Here is an 18784-nt window from a genome sequence, read left to right as displayed (position 1 = left end):
AATGTCTGGGTGCTGCGTTCTCTTGTGTTCTAGCAGCGCTAAAAATCTCTGGAGCATGTTTCGTTTCCTAGAGACCCAAAAAGGCGGCTTCTGTGGACGGTGAAGATCAAGCGGGACAAGTGGCAGCCGACGAAGCATTCCTGCATATGTAGTGAGTGCAAGTACCCGGCTTCCAAGCAGTGCAAAATCTATTTGGGGCTATTGTAAGCTTGTCTGTGTGGCTGTTTCTCGATACCAGACGCACGGTTTTACGTGTTTATGTTGGAGGTTTCATCATGCTTTAGCGGCCTTTTTATATTTCGATCGATGCAAACGGACGTGGCCTCTTAAAGCGGGGGGCCGATATAAAACGTGTGGCGCTTTGCATCTTTAGTCATTTCACTTTGTATCACGAAATAAGGCGCTCGTTGTAAAAAGGTGTGCGACCTTTCTCAGACCCGAAGCGTCACCCCGGCGCATCACGCTTACTTCCCCAAAAGCCCATTTTTTGGCAGTGTGAATGATATATCCCAAAGCGTAAAACTGCATGCGACGCGTTATGCTCGTGTTTCTCCGTGTTGTCCCAACTTAAGGTCTGTTATAAATCTTGTTGTGCGCAAAAATTATAATATTTAAGACATTTATTGACGCTTATCATGTCATAAAAGTAGCGCATGGAGGTGAAAAGAAATGTGTTAATTACACCTCTATTATGTGAATCATGTGGGGATGTGAGCCGATACGCATGGATGCCGGTTTCTTTGATTGGCTTGATTTCACGTCATTTATTCTTATTTCTCGGGAGCAAAAGGCACCTACATTGACAATTTAGCGTGCAGGCTCACTTTGAAGGATCCTGTTTTGAAAAAATCCGTGCAGATGGATGGAAGGAGCTGAAGCCAAATGCTGTGCTAACGCCTTTCCCAATCAGAGGTCGGCATTTACCATTTCATTCACTGCGTGTTTTCGTATAAGTGCGTACATTACTTTAAAAATCGGTCCAAAGCAGCGAAAGCCACCCGGAGACAGAACGCAGCCTGAGCCCACATCCAACAATGAAGAGGTGGACAACCCCGGTGAAAAACTTCACGCATCATCAGACAGCGGAAATCCTCCCCGAGTCAACTCACAAGAGACGCCATCGGTATCACAAGAGACGGTATCACAAGAGACGTCATCGGAAAACCTCCAACTCAACAGCCCAGGTGTCGAAGCTTTGAATGTCGAAATTGCAAACTCGACAAATAAAACTCTCACAGCTAGTGAGACACAAAGGGATTGAGCTGAGTTGAAAAAGCAGTTGGCAGACCTGGAAAGAAGATACACCGCACTTCAAGAACATCACACACATGCTAAGAACGCAATTCAAAACCTCAAAGAGCAAGTTCGAAAACATTCGAGCATAATCATCATTACCTGTATTATAACTGCAGTGAAGTGTGTTTGTATCATTTTGTACATAATGTATTATGTATCAGCAGTGGAGGATGTCGTTCATCACTTTGTGCATAGTGTATTTTTGCTTCAAGGTATTAAATGATTTTCCTACATCCGTGTAAGCCTTTATGTTTAGATTGCAGCCCAAGGACGCTGGTTCGATTCTCGACCGCCGCGGCCGCTTTTTTGATGGAGACGAAAATACAAAACGCCCGTTTGTTCGAGATTTCGGCGCATGTTAAAGATTCCTAGGTGGTCAAAATTAATCCGTAGCCCTCCACTACGGCGCCTCATCACCTATGTAGCGTAGGCGCTTTAAACCTCACCAGTCAATCAATCACGTTCAGATTGCACAGTGCATGCATGACACACTTTGCCGCCAGGCAATCCTGTATATGTAAGTACCGAATAATAGTTTCAGTGGCTGTAAGCGTGCCGGACATTCACACTTGAATATGCAGCAGTTCCCTTCCTTCGTGTACTCCGCCTACTTTCTGCTATGTTTATATCTAAACGCAACGACAGCAAGTTCACGGCGTCGGTATGACACGACGGCGTGAAGTTTTCCGCCGTGTCACCTATCGTAAAAAAAGAAAGCCATTCACCATACCTTCACTTATCACCTCAAAATTGAGAATCCTTCACCAAAACCTTACTCTTCTGTTCATCTACGCTAGAAAAAGAATGTATATCAAAAGTAAAGCCAAATCAAACCCACACTGTTAGCGAGACCAGCACTATCGAGGCGCGTCACGCAGCAAACGCGCGCCCCGCGCCTAGCGGATGCAAGAAAATGGCGGTCGCGCTAGCAGACGACGCGGTTGTCCTCACCCTCAGCGGAGCGGGCGCGCATCGAGGCACCCTACTTCAGCGGTCGCCGCCGCCTGTGTCGCCGGGTTCCTTCACCCCCGGGCCGGTGGTGGTGGGGGAGGCTGTTTGACTGCCATGCTGCCGCCTCCGTTCCCCTTTGTGCTGTTCGGGAATTCTCGGCAGTGCGTCTTTGGAGTTTGGACGTGGGCCTCTCTTCATCCTCGCCGTCAGGGGTGGCGGCGGCATGTTTGGCGCGCGCCTGACGACGGGTCTCTATTCTTCTATTCCGGAGGGGGCGCTCCTTGGCTGGCCGCAGGGCGGGAGGGGCGCGGGTTGCTGGCGGTCGCTGTCTCGTTTTCTTTCGTCTCGCTTTCATGTGAGTTAGAAACTGAGAGTCAAACGGCTTACTCCCTCGCCTGTAACGGTGCGGAGTACCTTAGGACCTCCCAATGTCCGTCCGCGTCCATCCGTGCGCACACAACCATCAAGCGATTTAGGGAATAATCAAGATGCAATTCACGGCTCAAATCGAATGACGGTCGGGGCGCAATTAGGATGCCACTCGGGGCGCAACTTGGATGTCATTTCGAGTCCCCGTACTCCGCACCCTCGCCATCATCCACTGAGTGGAGATGTTGCCATTTTTATTTGTTATTTGTCCCATTGGTCTTTAGTGAGTGATAAATGTGAATTGATATTTAATCGACCTTCCTCAAATTCCAGAATTTTCTGGTCAACGCAAACTTTTGAAAATTTTGGAAGCCATTGTTTTAACAGCGTAGCTGTTGTTACCGGCCGTAAGTTCGGTGTTGCAGAAAACTACCCGAGAGGAACGCTATCGCGTAGCCTTCGTGCAGCTGTCGCAACTCGCAATACCCGCTAGACTACGGAAAGACACGAACGCCACGTCCTATATATCGTGTGCTCCTCGGCTCGTTCGTATACAGCGAGAGCCACGACGTAATGGTCGCAACTCCTGCTCGAACAATAAGCACGTCATAGTGTGCGCATTTCGGTTCGTTCGTATAAGAGCCAGTCTTCGTGTCGTCGTGCGCATGCGCTCAGTATCGTAGAAGAGCGCTTCGCGTGGCAGCGTCTGCGCAGTGACTTTGTACCCACCACTCGCAAAGACGACCACTTCTTTGACTTATACGACGACGATGACTAGCACTACGGAATAAAAAAATGAAACTTAACTATGTGTCCGTCAATGCTCGCCTACAGCTTCACCATTATAGCCTTGCGCGCAGTGGCGGTCCCAGGGGGGGGGGGGGGGCGCGAAGGGGGCGATCGCCCCCCCCCCAAAAGATGTCGTCAGCTTCTTATTTTTTTGTGTTTTTTTCGAAGCATTCCACTTGCGCGAGGTTAAATCCCACTTGTGCGAGGTCGAAAACGTGTCGCGACCGTCAGAAATGCGGGCTCGAGTCAGCCGTTGCACTGCCTACGGGGAGTCAAAAACCACTGCGTCGCTGAGTGATTTGTGCGCAAGCGGGTTAAACCACATATGCGCACGCGCCGGCATGGTTATCACCTCCTCCGCAGAACTGGCGCAAGGAGAGGAGCAGTTCTTATTCCCCCCCCCCTTCAAAACCAATCTCTGGGACCGCTACTGCTTGCGCGTAAGTGCAAGCTGCCCCGAATTTTTTATGACTTCATTCTATTTACCGAAGAATACGTAACGCTTAATTGCAGCCGACTGGCTCGCTTCTCAGATAGCACGTTTTTAAAGGGACAGACAACCGATTTTTGTCGCGTATATGTTCTCTAGCTCATATGAAAGCCAGCGTTTTATATAGCCCGGTAACCACAAGCAATTTCTAAACAAACTGGCGGAAATAATTTTAATTTGGCAGCAAACTTCCTGAAAATGGAAGGGTGGCGGTTCGTAGTGTCAAAACTTGGCACTACAATATGTGTACCTGTCACGTGACCTGCAAACCTAGCAGCTACTGTAACTGCCTAAATGTTTATTTACGTATTGGAAACCTTTTAACACATGTATTTGTACACGCTTAAATTGTATATGTATTTTTTAGCATTATTTTGAAATTTTTTGAGACACGCCGCCCGCCGCCGCTGGGTTGCTCTCAGTGTTGCTAACTGAGCCTCCATGCCCAGGATCAACGGCAGCGTTCAGTAAACAGACCCAGTGAAGGAGCTTTGACGATTCTGCCAAAATATTTGATTTCAGTTTCCAAATACGCCAACGGCAGCTTAAAAAAACAAACAAAAAAAAAACGTCGCGCCCGGGGAGAATCGAACTTCCCGCCTCCACAACGTGAAGCCAGATTCTACCTATCGTCTATCCCAACAGATGGCGCATTCGGGCAAAATAGACCGTTGCATTAAAAAAACTCATAAAGGAACAGGAAAGCCTGGGATTCAAACTTTTTTGGCTGGGAACAAGTTTTTAAATATTGTTTTTTATTTCGCATACAGATAAAAGTATGTTGCCGAGCTAGTCTATGTCATGGTTGCCAACATTAGTTTTGGGAGGGACACATACGGCTCGTAGATCAAAAAATTCGATTTAAAAAGTTCTAGGGCGTTATCAGCAAAACCGTTTCTCGTCAAGGTGCTTTAGGTGATGCCCTTTCATTTGGGATAGAGAATATATACTCGACAAAAATCGGTTGTCTGTCCCTTTAATTGTAAACGCGCTATTTTTCACCCTCGCGATTTGCTGTCGACATGTTTGAAATTTGGTGTCAATATCTTTCATTACTTGTGATCTTTGGGGAGATCATATTAAAGGAAAATAGAAAGCCTGTCACGCCTGTCAAACAAACCATTACAGCGGTTCCACTCTCCAAAAAACGTGTAAATGGGATTCTTCGCTGTACTGAGCGCGCGGAAGCTAGACTGACGGGAGTGAGAAGGCGCCCACCTATCATGGTGAATGTGCTGACGACGAGTCCGAGGCTGCGGCCGGCGTTCATGAGCTGTCCACTGTCCTCCGCGCCCTCCTGGGACCCCTTCTTCTTGCGGGCTCCGATCAGGCCGACGACGAAGATGGCCACGTACAGGACACTCATGGTCACCAAGCCGGCCACGTTTAGCGCCGCCATCGGAGCTGCGATGCACGCGCACGACGCTATACTGTACACACTTTCACCAACCAGGCTAGTCGGAAGATGTGGGGCTTACCCATCTTGAACGTAATCTACAACAATACTTCTCCTCCTCGCTCAAACCTACAGCCGGTAAAAGGCTTGTCTATAACACAGCGTTCGTACTCTCAGCCCTATCCAGCTGCCCCGCCGGAGCGGGACTTGAATAAAACTGCTGCGGAATTCTGAAGTCTTAGCCCTTCGCTTTTGCCTCCGACATGTTTGGAACGAGTATGTTTCGGCAGTTTTCGGATGTAGCTGGTTGAAGTTGAAATCGCTGTTATAGACAAGCGTTTTACCGGCTGTACTTCCGTTACAGCAATTCCGCGCAAGAGACGCTGCTTCGCATCTCTCACGATTCGTACGACTATCCAAACTTTTCTCGGCCTGCTGGTTCTAGGCCTCCCCGAAATCATTTGACAGTTCCACACCCGGTCATATTTACTACAATGACCACACCAGCTACCAGGACAAAGCCCTTGATATCAAACCCCACGACTCCTACTAACGCCCCAGGCTCGTGAGCTCCACTCTTCTACCTAACATTTAGTATCCCTCAGGGCTCAATTCTGAACGTGGAAGTGGGCCTTGCACCCCTTCCTTGATTCTAACCCACCTCTTACTTCACCTATGGGGACATATCCTCCAGTCCCAGTGGCGCATCCAGAGGGGACGGTGCTCTCCAAGCTCGCCCAGAAGTAGCCCCACCGTGCCCATGGTTTTATGTCTTCTCTTCCTACCCTCTCAGCCATGCTTCAAGGCGTCAGACCCATCATGCCACCACCCCCATCCCAAGATATGTCAGCCTAGATCAGCCCGTGTCCACTCCTCACGCCATCAACAAACACAATTCAAGGAAACCATCCAACAAGCATGGCCCTTTTTATATGGAGCGTGAGAAAAGCTTGTGGCGCCGCTCCGCTACGCCCCCATTGGAAATGCATGTCAGGGGATCCAGCCGACCGCAAAAGGGCGAGGGAGGAGAAAACGCAACGTCTGGCGAGATAGTGTAGTAATGGGTGCCTTGTCAACAGCGCAACTAAAACCATGCATGATTTCTGCACAATGGGCGCAGTCCTCGTTCCCGTCGCGGCCATGCTTTTAAAGGGGCCCTGCAACAATTTTAAAACTTTTTTCTAAATTTTAAATGCTTGCAGAGCGTAGTCAACAAACACATCCAGTACTTACAATAGGGGGTTACAAAGTACCTCAGCCAAAAATTGCCGCTCTATACCCATCAGATAACTTAGAAACTGGCTCAAAAGATTTTCCTCTCTTTCCCGATCTTGGCGTTCTCCGAGCACTCGAATTGCGTCATTAGAGTAATGCAGCAGCCATTGGCCAGCTTCCTTTCAGTTGCAGCAATGAACGCATTCGGTAGCCACATTAAGAGAATCGCCAAAAAAGGAAAGCAGAAACGGTAGGCGGATCTGCTGTGACGAGCAAATCACGTAGTGCCGCTCCGTGTTGGCGATAACTACAACTTTACAATGCTTCCAGAAGCAAAGAAAGTGTGAAAGTGTTTATCGGAAGCGGTGCAGAAAGAACCCTTTGAAAAAGACAAGTGATGGCGCAGTATGAGAGAATTTGTCGCGGGAGGTATACAAGGTTGTTCACGTTGCAACCTCGAGCGCGCTTGCACGCAAATGCACTCGAACGGTGCAGCTTCACCACAGGGCGCTAGAGTTACCAATCTATGCCGCCAACAAATTGAATTCGGCGAATGACAGTGACCATCACACAATTTGATCAAAAAATTCGATCTGAGCTGTGGCATTGCGCAGTGCAGAACGTCACGCCTTCATTTCGTACGGCCACTGCGCCGTACAAACTACTGAGTCGTACGTATACGCTCGACGTCGCCATTCACGCAAGTACTATAATTGAGGAGTTTTTTTTTTTTCGAAGTGAGCCAGATCCAGAAACCAAAACTAAGTCGAATAAAACTGCAGTGACAAGAAAAACTCGGCAACGTTTCCCTAAAAAAGGGGTGGCTGGAAAATAGTAGAGATAACTCCCTGCAAACGTGTACGCAGATCGTAGTTCGTATCGGAAATGAGCAACATCCTGCTGTTTCACGGATCAAAATGAGCCAAATCCATTTGCCCAATGGGAGTTTTCTTTTGGCATGACTGTTCAGACTCTTTCGTGGGTGTTCTCGGAAGTTTTTTTTTTTTGCGTTTTGGAGCTGACAGATGACAATTAGGAGAGCGGCGAAAGACCTTTCACCAGATGTCAACGACGGAGTGAACGGAAGAAGTGAACGAAATTAAACGATGTGAAACAATGATTTCATTTCGTCCCCCCGTTGATACGAAATAACTCTTATTATATTATTTTTGTACTCCCATATTTACCATAAAGGTACCTAACTAAATAGCCGCCGCTTACAAGCCCTGGCAAATCCCCCCCCCCCCCCCCCCCCTCGCCCTCTGAGAGTACGAACCTTTTCATCAAGGTGAAGAATTAGATATGAGCGGCCTTCTTGTAAAGCGTTGTGGAAATTCACGGCAAATCAATGTAGGGCTTGCTTGCTCACTTCGTTAGTGCCTTGAGATGTGACAACATAATTATCTCAGGGAAGAATTCGAAAAGAGCTTGTAATGGTGCCAAGAGGACTTACGTGCTCTCCACGTATAGTTCTACTATTCTTGAGGACCTGTTGCATATTTTTAATGCCGTTTCCACCAAAACTCTATCGCGCAATGCTTGAAAGTCAAATTAAATAAAGTTTGCATAAGAATGCAGACTCAACTTGAGTGTTTGAATTCAATATGCGCCAAATCCAAACTTATCATCCCGATATTGCCCATTTTTTAATTACTTGTGGCCATAAACTTCCCCTAGCAGACATGTAAAACCACGGTGTCGAACCGGAATTTTTTCGGGTTCGGTTCGGGTTCGGGTTCATGCCTTTCGGGTTCGGTTCGGGTTCAGTTCCAGAGCATCATTCCGTTCCGGTTCATACCGGTTTGAACCGGTTCAAACAGGTTCAAACGGGTTCGAAGAAATAAAGCAAGCGTGTTTTTTTCTGTTAATTTTTTGTGCTCCTTTTTCGATTCCTTATCAAGTCGGCATAAAAACAAAGTCATAATGAAGGTTTCTTTGTCCAAATATTTTGTCTGCGCCAAATTAAAGCGACCCTGCAACACTTTTCTCCACTTTTTTATAAATCTTAAGTGCTTGCAGAAAGTAGTCAACCAACACATTAGATTATGGGGTCGCAATTTGCCTCAGCCAAAAATGACTGCTCTCTCCTCGTCAGATAACATAAAAACTTGCTCAAAATATTTTTCTCTCCTTACCGGTCTTCGCGTTCTTCGACCGCTGAATGACGTCATTACAGCGGTGTAGCGGCTGTTTGCCGGCTCTCCTTAGGTTGCAGAATAGAACGCATTTGATAGCCACTTTAAAAAGAAAGCCACAAAAGCGAAGCAGAAACGGAAGGTGTATCCGCAGCGACGAGCAAATCACGCACTGTTACCCTGTGCTGGCAATTGCTATAGTTTTCGCAGTGCTTCCATATGCGAAGAGTGAAAGCATTTATCGAAAGTGTTGATTTATTTATTTACTGCTTTTTATTTATTTATTTATTTATTTATTTATTTATTTATTTATTTATTTATTTATTTATTTATTTATTTATTTATTTATTTATTTATTGTTGGGTTTAACGCGCCGACGCAACGCCGACGACGAGGCGCGCCATAGTGGAGGGCTCCGGATTAATGTTGACCACCTGGGGATCTTTACGTGCGCCGACATTTCGGACACACGGACGTTTTCGCTTTTCGCTTCCATCAGAAAAGCGGCCGCCGCGGCCGGGAGTCTAAACCGCGTCTGTGTGCTCAGCAGCGCAAGCCACGGAGCCACCGTGGCGAGTTTATCTAAAGTGTTGAAGAGCTCCTTTAACTGTACCTGCAAAATGTTTTCTATGGTAGTGTGACGAGTATGTGGCGCCGGCTGCCAAGCGTGGCAGGTGGCATTTAGAGAAATTTCCTTCTGCTCATCTTTTATCTCCTAACAGAACTGTTAGAAAGAAACAATGGCTATAAAGACTCATTCGACGGCGTGTATAGGACGACATTGGATAGGGAACCACCGGAGATAGGAACTTGCTAAAGGCCCTTCAGCGACCGGTGACAGAGATGGGGCTGTAGGAAAGATGATAGCCAAGTGAAGTCACAAGCAGCAGTAATGATCACTTGTAGAGAGAGAGGGAGAGAGAGAAAATGGAGTTTAATTCAATGCAGGCAAAGTTTCAGAGAGGCGTCCTCATTCGAGGGGGCCGAATCGACAGCAGTTTCCATCAAGAGCAACTGATCTTCCAGACCGGAGCTGGCCATGGTTGTCTACCAATTCTCTATGGAAACGTGGAGGTTGGATGGATCTACGGCACACTAGACGCAGCCGCCTACTATGTGTATGAGGTTCCCAGGCTCTCCACAGAAGCAACGAAATGGAGAAAGTTGTGTCCCGTCAAAGAGGCGAAATCTGGTGTTGTATGGGGAGGTGTATGCCCACAGGGTGCGGAGTAATCTTTCCCGGTTAATCGGTAGCGATTTGTGCGGGGAAGAATACGTTCTATGAAAGACGCCATAGTGCCGAGTAACTTCCTGACCTGTGACTGCAGGATGCATGCACTCGGGCCGGGCTTCATTAGCGCTGACTAAGCGAGTCAAATCTCGACCCACGAGGTTGTTGATCTTGTTTGCCGGTGATGCCAGTATGAGCTGGTGCCCATACAATCGCGACTGGTCTCGTATGTGGTCTCTGATTGATCATCGGAAGTGTTGTAACATGCAATCGACCGTTGGCAAAGTTGGGCTACGCCTGCTAAGAGTCTGTTATGAGAGTTTTGGCGCCGCTTTGGCTAAGCGCACGTGCTATCGCCGCTTCCTCAGCTTAGAGGGGGCTGTGTTCGGGGGTTGATATACTACACCTGTGGGAGGCTGCATAACGGTAACACAAAGAAAGAGAAGGTATTGAAGAATGCTATCGGGCGTCTCTTGCATCAAACCAGTTGATCGTTCCTCCCTTTTTTTCTTGCTGTTTAGTTTTTTACAACTGTCTCCCCTCATATATACACACGTTTTGAAAACCCTTTGATGAATATAAAATATGCATTAGGCAATTAGTTTTTAACTTTAGTGCGAGATGTCAATTTGAGTATAGCAGCAACATAATACCTTTTATAGCATTCAGGCGGTCGTCACATAACTTTGCGGATACTTTGTGCGTGACAAAATTTCCTGATTGGTCGAGAAGGAGAACCCTGCAAAATTTCCAAATGCCAAGGACCCCAAAGATATCATGTTTGGTCCGACCGTCGAATCCGCCTTAAAGGGACACTGAAGTGATATGTAAACATTGCGGGATTACTTGCGCAAATTGTAGTCCGGAGTTCCCAGGCCACGTTACGACCACTCTGGGCGCGTTTACGCGATTTTATTTAGTAGAAAAATTAATTCGAAAATGCTGTCCTCCTCTCTTTACGCTCGCCCATTTTCTGCGGCGTTTTCGTGTGACGTCGAGAGGAGCCGAGCTCGTAATTGGCTGCGCTACTGCACGGCTCCCCGGCCTTCAGACAGAGTCAGTCGGCCCAGCGTTTCGTCCGCCGGCCGCCGACGGGTCGTCGCAATTCGTTCGCTCAGTTGAAACGAAGCCAGGACACGTTTGTGAATGGAAGACTGTATCTAGCTCCAAGTCAAGGTCGCTTCACACAAGCGCTGCACAAGCGCACATGCGACGCTTCGCTGACTGGTACGCCAGTAGGAAAATATAAGGCCTCTTGAAGGCGGGAGAAGAGTGAGCGAAGTCATAATAGGTACTAAGGAAATAAAATCAACTGATATTTTTACCGTACAGCGTAAAAATAGGGTGCGGGAAGCACTTTTTTGCGCTGGGCGAACAAGCACAGCGGTCAGCAGCACGACTACGCATCTGCGAACGCTTTTCCGTTTACGAAATGCAATTGCTAGACGTGAGCTATTGTGGAAACTCGGGCAACGCTTACTGCACGAGCGCAATACAACAAATAGTCACCTAAGCTGCTTGAAATGCCAAAACTAAATAAAAATGTAAACTGGTTGTACAATATATACCCTATAGGGTGTATTCACAGGGCCTTGGACCGCGCGGCGGCGCTACCTGCGCGGCGGCGGCGACGCCATACTTGAGGTTGCACTCCGCCGCGCGGGCAGCGCGTTTCCCGACGCGAAACGTTGTTTGCGGCGCGCTGCTGGCAAGAACGTTCGTGTGGACGGTGTTTTTCTCTGTGTGATTCGTGTGTTTGAGAATGCCTCGTCGTAACGAGTAGCCAGCATTGTTTTCGCTGCGAAATTACGGATGCGCTGTTCACGTCTCCTGCAACCGCAGACCCGAAGGAGGCCGAATGACGAAAGCAAGCGCGCCGTTTTTGTTGTTGTTGTTTCGAAGCGAAGGCCAGGGCAGTGCTTGAAGACGGTATGATTTCGCGCGACGAATGCAACTGTCCGATGGTTTGACAGGCGCGGACAGCGGCGTGCATAGCCCTGTCCGTTTTGGCGATTTCGCGCTATCTCGATCGGGGTACATGTCATCCCCGTGCGCCGATTTCCTTATTTGCTCCGTTGCTTGAAGCGACCGTGGCACGAGTTAAAAAATTTCTTCACCCAAGGCTGCGAGGATATTTGATGTGGTGGCGTGTGAGATGAGGAGCTGGTTTTACCGTGCCACCCAGGCATGTTGCGCGCTTCTTGAGGAGTATGAGAGACGGCGAGGTTCTCTGGCGACAGTGTTCTGTGCGTTGAAAGCACAAAGGTCGTCCATTTGAGCTCCTAATGAAGCGGAACGATTACGCACAGGGTCTGGGTGGAAACCATCGCGGGGTAAGTACGCGATAAAATGACGTATGGTGGCGGCGACAAAGATCCCACTGATGAATTTCAAGTCTTTTTTCTTTCGGTAAAGACGAAGCGGAAATTATAAGCAGAACCAGCCTTGCTACTTCGAAATCAGCGCAGAGGCAAGTGATAAAGGCTGCTCTAGTTTGTCCCTGCATACATTAACGTTTTAGTCTCTACGCTGTTTTTGAAGTAGTCAGACTGTGTACCCATCGTCAAGCTTTAGTGCCCGATCACGTAACGCGCGCTTGGTCATTAGAGAACAGTCGAAGGCGCCGAAGAAGAATTGCATCGATTTGGATGCCCGCAATTACCTGGGAAGCGAAATTGCATGTACGCGTGCGTTCACCTCAACACTCGAAGTAGCCCATGTTGAGGCTGGGAGCCCAGTATGGTTCGTCTCATCCATAAAGTACGCCGGCTACCTTAATTTGTGAACATTTTAAGCGTGCGAATGTTTCAAACATGTGACGAGGGGCGAGGTGAAAGCTCCGACGCCCATCGTCCCGGGGCCCACCTGAATGAAACGGGCTCCAACAGATTTGGTACTGATTAGCCATATTATCGATAACTTCTTTGGGAATTCGTCGAATGAAGACAGACAGCCTTCAAGCACTGCCCTAGCCGTCGCTTCGAAACAGCAAAAAAAAAAAAAAAAACATGGCGCTTTAATTTTGTCGTGCGGCCTGCTTCGCGTCTGCGGTTGTAGGAGTCCAGCGCAGATCGGATTTTCGAAGCGAGAACAATGCTAGCTACTCGTTACGACGAGGCATTCGCAAACCCACGAATCACGCAGAAAAAACACCGTCCACACGAACGTTCTCGCCAGCAACACGTTGCAAACAACGTTTCGCGTCGGGAAACGCGCTGCCCGCGCGGCGGAGTGCAACCTCAAGTATGGCGTCGCCGCCGCCGCGCAGGTAGCGCCGCCGCGCGGTCCAAGGCCATGTGAATACACCCTATATTACCAAGGCCAGCGGAGCCCTCTCCGTGGCCGAGTAGTTTGGGGCGCTAGATATGCCCCCGCCAGTATTTTCCAAGTCAGGAGTTCGAGTCCCCACGGTTACGTGCTTTTTTTTTTTTTTTGGTAAGTTAACTTTTTCGTTTTCTGCCGATGTTTTCTACATTGAGTTCACCTTTTTTTTGGGCCGCAACGTTCATGGCTCCACGAACTAGTTCACAGAACGCGCGCAGGCTGGCACTGGCGCGCTAGCGAGTTCTCGTTGGCGTGCTGTTGCCATATGCACCGACTGCTTGCGGGCAGTGGGCAGAGGCCAGAATGAACGGACCATTGGCCTGGTGGGAACACGCTTTTTACGGTACATTCATGAGTGAGGCAAGCTCCAAATATGGGGGAAAAGCGCATGACATTTGGGTATCTGCGGGTACGCGGAGGGCGTTCATGCACTGCGTAGGTTTCGGCTAGTGAATGCTACGATTCCAAGCCATCCTAGGAGGCTTATCTTTATGCATTTTTACAGCTGACAACATGGCAGAAGCGCCGTACGATGATTACTGAGTTATTGAGAATGCCCATCTAACAACGCCAACGGTTGTGTTTTACAGAACCGAAACCGAAACCGAAACTTGTTTGGTTGCTCACCTTGGGCATCGTCCAATCACGGTGCGGCTCCTCCTAACGTCACAGCTTTAGTTGGTGCCGCCGCCGCAAACCGCGCATGGTAGTTTTTATTCTTTCGCACTTTGTAAAATAATTACCGATTTGTCAACCGGATAAACGATGAAAAGTGTGCTAATTTGAGCCAGTCTACGCAGTGCAAGCAAAAACGGGAGCTTGACAAATTCACTTCAGTGTCCCTTTAACTGACCCGCTAATTCCTTTAATCCAAATTAATCAACACACCAGTCCCACTAATTCATATTAGCTCATTCACTCACCTAACTAATTCACCCCAGTCTACCCGCTAACCCGCACAGATCGACTTCAATCCATCCGCCTCTTACGTTTAAGGTTGAGCAGATTCAAGATAACATGAAAATGCTATCAAATATACTTTAAAAGTGGAAATTAGGATTCCCCATTTTTTTATATCTCATGTTCTCTTAGAGCACTAACCAAAGGACACAACGGCACTGTATACAAGAAAAAGTGACGTTAATTTTGAGAACTGCGAGTGTTTGTGTCTCAGTGCTGTTTGTATATAACTGGCCATTCAAACTAGAATAAGTGGAAGATATGGATTTATTGTTGATGGTATCCCTGAAGGCCTTCACAAGCGGACAGGGATGCATGCGGATTAACAACACATTGAAAACTTTACACATTTTAAACACCATGTAGATAGAAACCATGAAGAATATTCCATGATATGTTGCCTCGTAATATGTGTTACAACTAAGTTATGTAAATATAAAAGATAATTGGGAGGAATGGGCAGTACCTAACGCAAATTGATAGCATATACGGACGATTTTACATTAAATTGAGGGCAATAATTAGAAAAGAACATGATGGGCCTTGGGAACTGCAGACTACGCAAAATATTTCATGGTTCTGTCTGGCGAGTGGGAAAATATCTTCAGACGCAAGGTAGGGTACCGAAATGGAAAACTAGAAATCGCATTTTTGAGGCCCCGGAACCGGTTCGGAACGGTTCCTTCGATTCGTTCCGGTTCGGGTTCAGTTCAAAAATGGCGGAAAAAATACGGTTCCGGTTCAGTTCCGGTTCCGGGCAAAAATTCGGGTTCGGTTCCGGTTTTCGGTTCGGCTCCGGTTCCGGTTCGACACCCTGTGTAAAACATATCATATAATAGCTTTGACGGCGTTGCATTTAGGGCCGGTAGCAAACTTCCGCTGGTTTCTCAAATTCGCGTTAAGTGGATATAGCTCATTTCGAAAAAAAGTGCTACAATTGTTGGCTGCACGGACTGCTCAATGAAGTGCATCGTACGGAAGCTGAGCCACGGAGTTGCCGTAGAGTGTGTATGCGGAACACAGGTTTAACCCTTTGATGCCCAACGTTGCTCTGGAGCAACAACTCGCAAACTTTTTTTTTTGGAGATACATAGCGCGCTTTTAAGTAGGTAGCGCCACCTCGTGTTAACGTAGTGCCGGATGAGCCAACTACGCCGCCTAGCCAAAACAACTCCCGGCAAACACCTCCTTCAACGCCTACAGCTAAATGCGCCTATTATTACAGATCCCAAACTCCCCATACCAATTGAAACCCACGCCTGCCTCAAAGTATGTCCCCTACCCCGCAATATGCTCCCCCATATTCACCAGCGCCGCAGAGAGCAACGAATCAAAGCCTTAGCAGAACGCTATCCCATACGGCCCGCCACAGTGTACGTAGATGCCGCCGAGTACCGGCACAAGAACTCTTTCGCACTGGCGATCATTAATGCCCCCCTATCAACTCCCTCGGAACCTGCGACGGCGGAAGAGGCGGCAATCGCACTAGCCCTGTCGCGCCGGCCAACCCCTGAATTCATATTATCCGATTCGAAAACGGCCATTCGAAATTTTGCTGCGGGTGCCATCTCACCCCAGGCCCTAAAACTTCTTATGCAAAATCCACCCACCACCCAAGTAGAACTGATCTGGACTCCTGTCCACACTGGGCTTGGAGGCAATGAGGCGGCTCATGCAACGGCCCGAGCACTCACCTCCCGGGCATACCGCAGCCCCATTGCTTCCCACGGAGCCAGGTCAGCTCGCGACAGCCTCTTGGGCTAGCACGACACCACCACGTATTATCGCCTCTCTCGCCTCCGATACCCCCCGCCCACAATTCCCTCAGTCACACGGAAGAGCGACTCCGGAGACTCCTACAAACAGAATCTTTACTCAACAGAGCTCTCCTTCACCGGATACCCCCCTCCCTATTCTCCTCTCCCAACTGCACATCATGCGGCGTGAAGGCCACCGTGCAGTACCACAAGTGAGCCTGTCACGACGACCGCCTACCCCAGTCACCCCACCGGAGCTATTGGAGGCGGCGCTGAGCTGCTCTGACCTGACGACGCAACAAGCCCTGATGGACAGAGCAGGCAAGGTCGCTGAGCACCTGCGGCTGCTGGCCACCCACCCCGCCTAACAGGGCCTGATTTTAATAAAGTATCTCTCTCTCTCTCTCTCTCTCTCTCTCTCTCTCTCTCTCTCTCTCTCTCTCTCTCTCTCTCTCTCTCTCTCTCTCTCTCTCTCAATTGGCTGTTGAACGTTAGTTTCCCTCCGTTTGGGAAATTTTGGAGCTATTTCGAGACAAAGGAAATGTCTTGCATTTTGGCGCTTCCGGTGGGTTTTCAACCTCGCCCGTTTTTGATGGTATGTAAGTCGCTGGCCCAACGTTGGAATATTTTTTTTTCCTCAATCCAGGTTTCCCATCGCTCGCTGCAACCAACTTTATTAGACGGGATCTTTTGCTTGAAAAATGAATGCCGGTGATGGTGCCGGCGCTCTGCGGGTCGGGAACCGCTGCGAATGATGACAGAGGAAAGGAGGAGACTCCCATCATCGCGTTCGTTCCGCCCCGAGGGGTTTATTGACCACAGTTCGCGTCACCGATATGCAGTAGTGGACTAAACGAAAGCACGCAGCTAAAACGTGACAAAATTATCAGTAACGCCTGCCTGTAGGAAAAAAAAAAATCCCGCACAGCCATCTACTTCAGCTGAAAGCTTAATTTGTGAACCTCGTCTACACAAAATCAAACGGTTCCCGTAAGCCGCACTTCCAGATCAGAGGAACCACGTGCGACCACTTTGCATAGTTTGCAATTTTTGGAGACTACTACGGGTAGCGGTTACCACAAAAAAGAAACGCATGGCGGCAGACTGTAATTGCAGCGGCGTGCGACTCCCGCTTCATATGGGCTTACGGAGTGCAAAGTTGCACGATGAGTCTCGCGTGCCTCCTAGACAAAAAAAAAAAAAAAAAAAAAAAAAACAAAACAAACACACAAAAAAAAAACGTGCATGCTTTTATCCTGTTTAGGACCCTTGCCTTTACAAAAAAAAAAAAAAAAAAACACTGCGCGACGTTGCCGACTGGGGCCCCCTATCGTACGAAACTGCTGCGGGATATTATTATTATATAAGCTTAAGACGTGAGGCAGGGTGTTATTTTGTATAAATGCCATAAATATTTACAACGAAGCTTTATAAGGCTAAGGTTCTGTGCCTTCTTCCTGTGTGTGTGCAAAAGCGCCTTGCGGCAAAGCCAATTAACTTGATCGCAAACTATCAGAAAACAGTTGTAACTCTTCTTTTATAAGGACTCCCCACCCACAAATTACGCGGGACAATTGGTCGCTAAGACGCCTCCATGATTACGCGGAGTTTCATTTAGTTGTTCTGCTTAGTTCACTATGAAGCTGCAAACCTTAGAGAATTTCCGTCTGTTGTCAATGCATGGCTGTCAATGCATCTACTGGAAAAGTATGTATACAAGGAACGGCTGCAACGTCGTTTTACCTAAACTATCCGAAACAAAGTATATTGCAATTAGCTGATAAATATCATTGCGATGAGTTTCATTTGCTTGTCATAATTAGGTAGCGCACAGTGAAGTTGCAAAGGTTAGGGAATTCCTGTCTGCTATCGTTACATGGGCATCTACGAAAGCGAAACGGACAGCCTACTAGGATACTAGGACTACGATACTAGGAAACTAGGAGTGGCTGCTAGGATAAACCTCAGACCAGTGGTTCTCAACCATGAGCATGCGGGGGAACCCTTGCGGGCTCGTGAAAGTGATCTGGGACCCAGCGATGATTTATATTGATCGATGCCATTATGTCAAACAATTTGCACTTGTAGCTGAAGTCACCCACGCGCTTATTCAACGCCCGCCTTTTATGCCTGACTTTTATGCTGAAGCGTGTCGTAATGTCAAACAATTACTGTTGCAGCTAAAAGTTACCCAAACACCTAGATACTGCCTTTTTCGTGTCTGGCTTTTTCGCATAGCTGGCCTGCTGTGCAAAAATCCTACGTTAAAACTTGCGCCACGAGGAGACAAAATAAACCTACAAGTCATGCAGCAAAGCCACTTTTTGTAATGCCAGCAACGTCTCAGAGAGGAGAAAAGAAGGGGGTGGGGTTCGGGGAGGGAATTCGCGGATCCCCATTTGAGAATCACTGCTTTATGCCTTCCTAGTTTCGCTGAGTAACCACAAATGTACGCCACACTCAGCACAACTGCCAAATGATGAGAAAAATGAATGCGTGTGCATTCTATCACCACGCGTGCGGTGGATATTTTACGCAGCTTTGCAGGTCATCCGCCATCAAAGAGTCAACTGGCTCCTGTTTTTTACAGAGACGTTTAAGAGTAGCGCACATCCAAACGACGAGTGCGGCTGCAATGCCGAATAACGTGCATAATCACCGGTACAAAGAGCACCGCGCAGTTTTTTCCCACCGCTTTAAAAATGAACGCGCATCGCTATGCTAATATTTTTCATGGGAGGGGCGCATCGCGAGGGTGTTTGATCAGTACACAGTCTCTCCGCTGAACGAAGTTGAAACGCGCTCAACTCTGTTGCTGCGTCTCTAGCAAAAGGGGTTCGCCTGAGCCCGTGAGGCTGTTCTGGGTACACA

At 48.1% G+C, this 18784-nt stretch overlaps 1 protein-coding gene across 1 annotated transcript in view; it reads right to left on the bottom strand.

Moving 5' to 3' along the window:
• Positions 1-18784, bottom strand: part of LOC144141781 (high-affinity choline transporter 1-like) — a 117556-nt gene that overhangs the window by 64933 nt on the left and 33839 nt on the right. The window contains exon 2 of the mRNA XM_077673278.1: positions 5114-5299. Coding sequence (XP_077529404.1) covers positions 5114-5294 — 181 coding nt within the window. The 5' untranslated portion in view covers positions 5295-5299. The remainder of the gene's footprint in view (positions 1-5113; positions 5300-18784) is intronic.

This window comes from Haemaphysalis longicornis, unplaced genomic scaffold (genome assembly GCF_048455015.1).
Source record: "Haemaphysalis longicornis isolate Haplotype H1 unplaced genomic scaffold, Haemaphysalis longicornis Haplotype H1 scaffold_1, whole genome shotgun sequence".
NCBI lineage: Eukaryota > Metazoa > Arthropoda > Arachnida > Ixodida > Ixodidae > Haemaphysalis > Haemaphysalis longicornis.
This window is presented reverse-complemented; position numbering and strand designations above follow the sequence as displayed.